The following is a 10553-nucleotide window of genomic DNA, read 5'->3' as shown; positions in this document are numbered from 1 at the left end:
ATGATGTTTATGGCTGACCATATGTTGGCTATCACAAGAGTCAAACACACCTTCTCCGTGGCTTTGAATCGACTAAATTAATGGTCAGCCATCCAGACAATGTCTAGACGTATCTTCATCGCTGGTCTTCATCATGGTTCACATTTGTTCCCATATGTTGGCTATCACAAGAGTCGTCACCGGCCTTCTAGCCACTGCCGCTCCTCATCACATCATTCCATCCCTTATTCAGTTTACATACATTACATGCCGAAGAGATCAGCAGAAGGCTTTGGTTTACAAGATACTCACAGTGGATGAAGACACCAATCAAGACAGAGCAATTTATTCTAAAATATAAAACAATTCTGTCAGATATTCAGCAAATACAATACAGAACAAAACCATTACACAGCTGGTCACAGGGTTTCTCCAAACTCAATAAAAATCGTTGTTAACCACCTCAAGGAATGAGTTGAATCCTCAATTCTGTGGCCTGTGGGACATTGATCCTGCTTGAGAAGAGCACCCTGCTACCTCCCCAGTGGGTTATTGATCCTGCTTGAGAAGAGCACCCTGCTACCTCCCCAGTGGGTCATTGATCCTGCTTGAGAAGAGCACCCTGCTACCTCCCCAGTGGGTCATTGATCCTCCTTGAGAAGAGCACCCTGCTACCTCCCCAGTGGGACATTGATCCTGCTTGAGAAGAGCACCCTGCTACCTCCCCAGTGGGTTATTGATCCTGCTTGAGAAGAGCACCCTGCTACCTCCCCAGTGGGTTATTGATCCTGCTTGAGAAGAGCACCCTGCTACCTCCCCAGTGGGTTATTGATCCTGCTTGAGAAGAGCACCCTGCTACCTCCCCCAGTGGGTCATTGATCCTGCTTGAGAAGAGCACCCTGCTACCTCCCCAGTGGGTCATTGATCCTCCTTGAGAAGAGCACCCTGCTACCTCCCCAGTGGGACATTGATCCTGCTTGAGAAGAGCACCCTGCTACCTCCCCAGTGGGTTATTGATCCTGCTTGAGAAGAGCACCCTGCTACCTCCCCAGTGGGTCATTGATCCTGCTTGAGAAGAGCACCCTGCTACCTCCCCAGTGGGTTATTGATCCTGCTTGAGAAGAGCACCCTGCTACCTCCCCAGTGGGTTATTGATCCTCCTTGAGAAGAGCACCCTGCTACCTCCACAGTGCATCACAGGTATTTTTCTGTCATTGGAATCATTGAGCTGGAGGCCAATTTCTTTTTCTTTTGTCGAAATTAAAAGAAATGGACCTATATTTTTTAATAATGTAATCTTTTAAGAAGTAACAATCACCAATATAAAAGCAAGACAGTCAGGGAGAATTGAAATTCCAAAAACAAGGAATTTAGCAGTAACGATTTCGTTATGTTTGAGCAAAAGATAACAGACAAAATGCAGAGAACTTCAGGACATTTGCTTTAAAACTGAAAGATTTTTTCTCAGCTCCATGGAGAAATGTGTAGAATAGCCGGAAATTGGCTTAAAAATGCAAAGACATTATCTACACAGCCAAGATGGGGGTCTCTAAAATTCAGCCGCGCTGACAGCCCCCCCCTGCCACGCCCACCACATAAGCCCCTTTTTCATCCAGAACCCCTGGGTCATTGAGCCTCAGACAGATCTGTGTTCTGTGTATTGATTATCTGTTCTGAACATCGCTGTAATAATCTCAGTCGTCCTCATTTTCAAAGATCTCTGAGAGCAGGAAGAGCTCTCGTGGCTCGTCTCCGGACTCTGTCTCCCCTGACTCCGTCTGAACCAGACGGAGATCTCCGAACTCAGTCTCCCCTGACTCCGTCTGAACCAGACGGAGATCTCCGGACTCAGTCTCCCCTGACTCCGTCTGAACCAGACGGAGATCTCCGGACTCAGTCTCCCCTGACTCCGTCTGAACCTGGCGGAGGAGCTCTTCAAACTGGGGCAGAACACTACTGTACAGGAAATCAATGATCTCTGAAAGTAAAACACATATACATTAAATCAGTAAATGTGTCCAGCAAACAACATCTTCCTCATCATTATATTTAAAGAGGATTTCCAGTGGTTTTTTTTTTACATGTGATGACGTGGAGCTTCCTAAAGGAGCTTTTTCTTATCTTTCAGAATGTAGAAACACGCCATTTTCACATATGTATACTTTTATAGTGCTGGAGATCAATACGCCATTAAAAACAGTGCTACACTTCCTCTCCCTCGGAAGTTATGTAACCGGTCACTGATCATAGTGACTCGCATTCAACTGGTCCTCTGTAGCTCAATTGGTAGAGCACGGCGCTTGTAACGCCAGGGTAGTGGGTTCGATCCCCCGGGGACCACCCATATGTAAAAATGTATGCACACATGACTGTAAGTCCCTTTGGATAAAAGCGTCTGCTAAATGGCATAATATTATACCTCAACCGTATGCTAAAAACCTAGTGATGGAAACACTGTGTGTATGACAGCAGTTTACACCTACCACAGAAGGACATGCTCTCCCGCAGCGGAACTTTGGCTACTTTTAGCTTGTGGTAGTGCATCTGTAGGTAGCAAGGAGTAACACCCCTTCGAACGTGAAAGAGATGTTAGCGCACAGCAATGCATTCCTACACACACACCCCACAATAACCCTGCCACGTGCTGTTGTACTCCTCACTCCTAGACGATAGCAAACATCTAACCCTGCCACGTGCTGTTGTACTCCTCACTCCTAGACGATAGCAAACATCTAACCCTGCCACGTGCTGTTGTACTCCTCACTCCTAGACGATAAGCAAACATCTAACCCTGCCACGTGCTGTTGTACTCCTCACTCCTAGACGATAGCAAACATCTAACCCTGCCACGTACTGTTGTACTCCTCACTCCTAGACGATAGCAAACATCTAACCCTGCCACGTGCTGTTGTACTCCTCACTCCTAGACGATAGCAAACATCTAACCCTGCCACGTGCTGTTGTACTCCTCACTCCTAGACGATAAGCAAACATCTAACCCTGCCACGTGCTGTTGTACTCCTCACTCCTAGACGATAGCAAACATCTAACCCTGCCACGTGCTGTTGTACTCCTCACTCCTAGACGATAGCAAACATCTAACCCTGCCACGTGCTGTTGTACTCCTCACTCCTAGACGATAAGCAAACATCTAACCCTGCCACGTGCTGTTGTACTCCTCACTCCTAGACGATAAGCAAACATCTAACCCTGCCACGTGCTGTTGTACTCCTCACTCCTAGACGATAAGCAAACATCTAACCCTGCCACGTGCTGTTGTACTCCTCACTCCTAGACGATAGCAAACATCTAACCCTGCCACGTGCTGTTGTACTCCTCACTCCTAGACGATAGCAAACATCTAACCCTGCCACGTGCTGTTGTACTCCTCACTCCTAGACGATAGCAAACATCTAACCCTGCCACGTGCTGTTGTACTCCTCACTCCTAGACGATAGCAAACATCTAACCCTGCCACGTGCTGTTGTACTCCTCACTCCTAGACGATAGCAAACATCTAACCCTGCCACGTGCTGTTGTACTCCACTCCTAGACGATAGCAAACATCTAACCCTGCCACGTGCTGTTGTACTCCTCACTCCTAGACGATAGCAAACATCTAACCCTGCCACGTGCTGTTGTACTCCTCACTCCTAGACGATAGCAAACATCTAACCCTGCCACGTGCTGTTGTACTCCTCACTCCTAGACGATAGCAAATATCTAACCCTGCCACGTGCTGTTGTACTCCTCACTCCTAGACGATAGCAAACATCTAACCCTGCCACGTGCTGTTGTACTCCACTCCTAGACGATAGCAAACATCTAACCCTGCCACGTGCTGTTGTACTCCTCACTCCTAGACGATAGCAAACATCTAACCCTGCCATGTGCTGTTGTACTCCTCACTCCTAGACGATAAGCAAACATCTAACCCTGCCACGTGCTGTTGTACTCCTCACTCCTAGACGATAGCAAACATCTAACACTGCCATGTGCTGTTGTACTCCTCACTCCTAGACGATAGCAAACATCTAACCCTGCCACGTGCTGTTGTACTCCTCACTCCTAGACGATAGCAAACATCTAACCCTGCCACGTGCTGTTGTACTCCTCACTCCTAGACGATAGCAAACATCTAACCCTGCCACGTGCTGTTGTACTCCTCACTCCTAGACGATAGCAAACATCTAACCCTGCCACGTGCTGTTGTACTCCTCACTCCTAGACGATAGCAAACATCTAACCCTGCCACGTGCTGTTGTACTCCTCACTCCTAGACGATAGCAAACATCTAACCCTGCCACGTGCTGTTGTACTCCTCACTCCTAGACGATAGCAAACATCTAACCCCTGCCACGTGCTGTTGTACTCCTCACTCCTAGACGATAGCAAACATCTAACCCTGCCACGTGCTGTTGTACTCCACTCCTAGACGATAGCAAACATCTAACCCTGCCACGTGCTGTTGTACTCCACTCCTAGACGATAGCAAACATCTAACCCTGCCACGTGCTGTTGTACTCCCTCACTCCTAGACGATAGCAAACATCTAACCCTGCCACGTGCTGTTGTACTCCTCACTCCTAGACGATAGCAAACATCTAACCCTGCCACGTGCTGTTGTACTCCTCACTCCTAGACGATAAGCAAACATCTAACCCTGCCACGTGCTGTTGTACTCCTCACTCCTAGACGATAGCAAACATCTAACCCTGCCACGTGCTGTTGTACTCCTCACTCCTAGACGATAGCAAACATCTAACCCTGCCACGTGCTGTTGTACTCCTCACTCCTAGACGATAGCAAACATCTAACCCTGCCACGTGCTGTTGTACTCCTCACTCCTAGACGATAGCAAACATCTAACCCTGCCACGTGCTGTTGTACTCCTCACTCCTAGACGATAAGCAAACATCTAACCCTGCCACGTGCTGTTGTACTCCTCACTCCTAGACGATAACAAACATCTAACCCTGCCACGTGCTGTTGTACTCCTCACTCCTAGATGATAGCAAACATCTAACCCTGCCACGTGCTGTTGTACTCCACTCCTAGACGATAGCAAACATCTAACCCTGCCACGTGCTGTTGTACTCCTCACTCCTAGACGATAGCAAACATCTAACCCTGCCACGTGCTGTTGTACTCCTCACTCCTAGACGATAGCAAACATCTAACCCTGCCACGTGCTGTTGTACTCCTCACTCCTAGACGATAGCAAACATCTAACCCTGCCACGTGCTGTTGTACTCCTCACTCCTAGACGATAGCAAACATCTAACCCTGCCACGTGCTGTTGTACCCCTCACTCCTAGACGATAAGCAAACATCTAACCCTGCCACGTGCTGTTGTACTCCACTCCTAGACGATAGCAAACATCTAACCCTGCCACGTGCTGTTGTACTCCTCACTCCTAGACGATAGCAAACATCTAACCCTGCCACGTGCTGTTGTACTCCTCACTCCTAGACGATAGCAAACATCTAACCCTGCCACGTGCTGTTGTACTCCTCACTCCTAGACGATAGCAAACATCTAACCCTGCCACGTGCTGTTGTACTCCACTCCTAGACGATAGCAAACATCTAACCCTGCCACGTGCTGTTGTACTCCTCACTCCTAGACGATAGCAAACATCTAACCCTGCCACGTGCTGTTGTACTCCTCACTCCTAGACGATAGCAAACATCTAACCCTGCCACGTGCTGTTGTACTCCTCACTCCTAGACGATAGCAAACATCTAACCCTGCCACGTGCTGTTGTACTCCTCACTCCTAGACGATAGCAAACATCTAACCCTGCCACGTGCTGTTGTACTCCACTCCTAGACGATAGCAAACATCTAACCCTGCCACGTGCTGTTGTACTCCTCACTCCTAGACGATAGCAAACATCTAACCCTGCCACGTGCTGTTGTACTCCTCACTCCTAGACGATAGCAAACATCTAACCCTGCCACGTGCTGTTGTACTCCTCACTCCTAGACGATAAGCAAACATCTAACCCTGCCACGTGCTGTTGTACTCCACTCCTAGACGATAGCAAACATCTAACCCTGCCATGTGCTGTTGTACTCCTCACTCCTAGACGATAGCAAACATCTAACCCTGCCACGTGCTGTTGTACTCCTCACTCCTAGACGATAGCAAACATCTAACCCTGCCACGTGCTGTTGTACTCCTCACTCCTAGACGATAGCAAACATCTAACCCTGCCACGTGCTGTTGTACTCCTCACTCCTAGACGATAGAAAACATCTAACCCTGCCACGTGCTGTTGTACTCCTCACTCCTAGACGATAGCAAACATCTAACCCTGCCACGTGCTGTTGTACTCCTCACTCCTAGACGATAGCAAACATCTAACCCTGCCACGTGCTGTTGTACTCCTCACTCCTAGACGATAGCAAATATCTAACCCTGCCACGTGCTGTTGTACTCCTCACTCCTAGACGATAGCAAACATCTAACCCTGCCACGTGCTGTTGTACTCCACTCCTAGACGATAGCAAACATCTAACCCTGCCACGTGCTGTTGTACTCCTCACTCCTAGACGATAGCAAACATCTAACCCTGCCACGTGCTGTTGTACTCCTCACTCCTAGACGATAGCAAACATCTAACCCTGCCACGTGCTGTTGTACTCCTCACTCCTAGACGATAGCAAACATCTAACCCTGCCACGTGCTGTTGTACTCCTCACTCCTAGACGATAGCAAACATCTAACCCTGCCACGTGCTGTTGTACTCCACTCCTAGACGATAGCAAACATCTAACCCTGCCACGTGCTGTTGTACTCCTCACTCCTAGACGATAGCAAACATCTAACCCTGCCACGTGCTGTTGTACTCCTCACTCCTAGACGATAGCAAACATCTAACCCTGCCATGTGCTGTTGTACTCCTCACTCCTAGACGATAAGCAAACATCTAACCCTGCCACGTGCTGTTGTACTCCACTCCTAGACGATAGCAAACATCTAACCCTGCCATGTGCTGTTGTACTCCTCACTCCTAGACGATAGCAAACATCTAACCCTGCCACGTGCTGTTGTACTCCTCACTCCTAGACGATAGCAAACATCTAACCCTGCCACGTGCTGTTGTACTCCCTCACTCCTAGACGATAGCAAACATCTAACCCTGCCACGTGCTGTTGTACTCCTCACTCCTAGACGATAGCAAACATCTAACCCTGCCACGTGCTGTTGTACTCCTCACTCCTAGACGATAGCAAACATCTAACCCTGCCACGTGCTGTTGTACTCCTCACTCCTAGACGATAGCAAACATCTAACCCTGCCACGTGCTGTTGTACTCCTCACTCCTAGACGATAGCAAACATCTAACCCTGCCACGTGCTGTTGTACTCCTCACTCCTAGACGATAGCAAACATCTAACCCTGCCACGTGCTGTTGTACTCCACTCCTAGACGATAGCAAACATCTAACCCTGCCACGTGCTGTTGTACTCCACTCCTAGACGATAGCAAACATCTAACCCTGCCACGTGCTGTTGTACTCCTCACTCCTAGACGATAGCAAACATCTAACCCTGCCACGTGCTGTTGTACTCCTCACTCCTAGACGATAGCAAACATCTAACCCTGCCACGTGCTGTTGTACTCCTCACTCCTAGACGATAAGCAAACATCTAACCCTGCCACGTGCTGTTGTACTCCTCACTCCTAGACGATAGCAAACATCTAACCCTGCCACGTGCTGTTGTACTCCTCACTCCTAGACGATAGCAAACATCTAACCCTGCCACGTGCTGTTGTACTCCTCACTCCTAGACGATAGCAAACATCTAACCCTGCCACGTGCTGTTGTACTCCTCACTCCTAGACGATAGCAAACATCTAACCCTGCCACGTGCTGTTGTACTCCTCACTCCTAGACGATAAGCAAACATCTAACCCTGCCACGTGCTGTTGTACTCCTCACTCCTAGACGATAACAAACATCTAACCCTGCCACGTGCTGTTGTACTCCTCACTCCTAGATGATAGCAAACATCTAACCCTGCCACGTGCTGTTGTACTCCACTCCTAGACGATAGCAAACATCTAACCCTGCCACGTGCTGTTGTACTCCTCACTCCTAGACGATAGCAAACATCTAACCCTGCCACGTGCTGTTGTACTCCTCACTCCTAGACGATAGCAAACATCTAACCCTGCCACGTGCTGTTGTACTCCTCACTCCTAGACGATAGCAAACATCTAACCCTGCCACGTGCTGTTGTACTCCCCACTCCTAGACGATAAGCAAACATCTAACCCTGCCACGTGCTGTTGTACTCCACTCCTAGACGATAGCAAACATCTAACCCTGCCACGTGCTGTTGTACTCCTCACTCCTAGACGATAGCAAACATCTAACCCTGCCACGTGCTGTTGTACTCCTCACTCCTAGACGATAGCAAACATCTAACCCTGCCACGTGCTGTTGTACTCCTCACTCCTAGACGATAGCAAACATCTAACCCTGCCACGTGCTGTTGTACTCCACTCCTAGACGATAGCAAACATCTAACCCTGCCACGTGCTGTTGTACTCCTCACTCCTAGACGATAGCAAACATCTAACCCTGCCACGTGCTGTTGTACTCCTCACTCCTAGACGATAGCAAACATCTAACCCTGCCACGTGCTGTTGTACTCCTCACTCCTAGACGATAGCAAACATCTAACCCTGCCACGTGCTGTTGTACTCCTCACTCCTAGACGATAGCAAACATCTAACCCTGCCACGTGCTGTTGTACTCCACTCCTAGACGATAGCAAACATCTAACCCTGCCACGTGCTGTTGTACTCCTCACTCCTAGACGATAGCAAACATCTAACCCTGCCACGTGCTGTTGTACTCCTCACTCCTAGACGATAGCAAACATCTAACCCTGCCACGTGCTGTTGTACTCCTCACTCCTAGACGATAAGCAAACATCTAACCCTGCCACGTGCTGTTGTACTCCACTCCTAGACGATAGCAAACATCTAACCCTGCCATGTGCTGTTGTACTCCTCACTCCTAGACGATAGCAAACATCTAACCCTGCCACGTGCTGTTGTACTCCTCACTCCTAGACGATAGCAAACATCTAACCCTGCCACGTGCTGTTGTACTCCTCACTCCTAGACGATAGCAAACATCTAACCCTGCCACGTGCTGTTGTACTCCTCACTCCTAGACGATAGAAAACATCTAACCCTGCCACGTGCTGTTGTACTCCTCACTCCTAGACGATAGCAAACATCTAACCCTGCCACGTGCTGTTGTACTCCTCACTCCTAGACGATAGCAAACATCTAACCCCTGCCACGTGCTGTTGTACTCCACTCCTAGACGATAGCAAACATCTAACCCTGCCACGTGCTGTTGTACTCCTCACTCCTAGACGATAGCAAACATCTAACCCTGCCACGTGCTGTTGTACTCCTCACTCCTAGACGATAGCAAACATCTAACCCTGCCACGTGCTGTTGTACTCCTCACTCCTAGACGATAGCAAACATCTAACCCTGCCACGTGCTGTTGTACTCCTCACTCCTAGACGATAGCAAACATCTAACCCTGCCACGTGCTGTTGTACTCCTCACTCCTAGACGATAGCAAACATCTAACCCTGCCACGTGCTGTTGTACTCCTCACTCCTATACGATAGCAAACATCTAACCCTGCCACGTGCTGTTGTACTCCTCACTCCTAGACGATAGCAAACATCTAACCCTGCCACGTGCTGTTGTACTCCTCACTCCTAGACGATAAGCAAACATCTAACCCTGCCACGTGCTGTTGTACTCCACTCCTAGACGATAGCAAACATCTAACCCTGCCACGTGCTGTTGTACTCCTCACTCCTAGACGATAGCAAACATCTAACCCTGCCACGTGCTGTTGTACTCCTCACTCCTAGACGATAGCAAACATCTAACCCTGCCACGTGCTGTTGTACTCCACTCCTAGACGATAGCAAACATCTAACCCTGCCACGTGCTGTTGTACTCCTCACTCCTAGACGATAGCAAACATCTAACCCTGCCACGTGCTGTTGTACTCCTCACTCCTAGACGATAGCGAACATCTAACCCTGCCACGTGCTGTTGTACTCCTCACTCCTAGACGATAGCAAACATCTAACCCTGCCACGTGCTGTTGTACTCCACTCCTAGACGATAGCAAACATCTAACCCTGCCACGTGCTGTTGTACTCCTCACTCCTAGACGATAGCAAACATCTAACCCTGCCACGTGCTGTTGTACTCCTCACTCCTAGACGATAGCAAACATCGAACCCTGCCACGTGCTGTTGTACTCCTCACTCCTAGACGATAGCAAACATCTAACCCTGCCACGTGCTGTTGTACTCCTCACTCCTAGACGATAGCAAACATCTAACCCTGCCACGTGCTGTTGTACTCCTCACTCCTAGACGATAAGCAAACATCTAACCCTGCCACGTGCTGTTGTACTCCACTCCTAGACGATAGCAAACATCTAACCCTGCCACGTGCTGTTGTACTCCTCACTCCTAGACGATAGCAAACATCTAACCCTGCCACGTGC

At 48.9% G+C, this 10553-nt stretch overlaps 1 protein-coding gene across 6 annotated transcripts in view; it reads right to left on the bottom strand.

Moving 5' to 3' along the window:
- Positions 1-309: 309 nt before the first annotated feature.
- The window catches only part of LOC121555991 (transcription termination factor 1), a 28207-nt gene continuing 17963 nt past the window's right edge, over positions 310-10553 (bottom strand). For 3 of the 6 annotated variants that reach the window (XM_041869863.2, XM_045212549.1, XM_045212550.1), the window contains 2 exons: positions 2463-2548; positions 310-1957 (listed from right to left, as the gene is read on the bottom strand). In XM_041869863.2, the coding sequence (XP_041725797.2) occupies positions 1674-1957; positions 2463-2548 (370 nt within the window). In that variant the 3' untranslated portion in view covers positions 310-1673. The remainder of the gene's footprint in view (positions 1958-2462; positions 2549-10553) is intronic. The other 3 variants (XR_005998046.2, XM_041869864.2, XM_045212551.1) reach the window with 3 other exon arrangements.

Source organism: Coregonus clupeaformis, unplaced genomic scaffold (assembly GCF_020615455.1).
Source record: "Coregonus clupeaformis isolate EN_2021a unplaced genomic scaffold, ASM2061545v1 scaf0022, whole genome shotgun sequence".
NCBI classification, from domain to species: domain Eukaryota; kingdom Metazoa; phylum Chordata; class Actinopteri; order Salmoniformes; family Salmonidae; genus Coregonus; species Coregonus clupeaformis.
The sequence above is the reverse complement of the archived record's forward strand: the minus strand, read 5'-3'. Positions and strand labels throughout refer to the sequence as shown.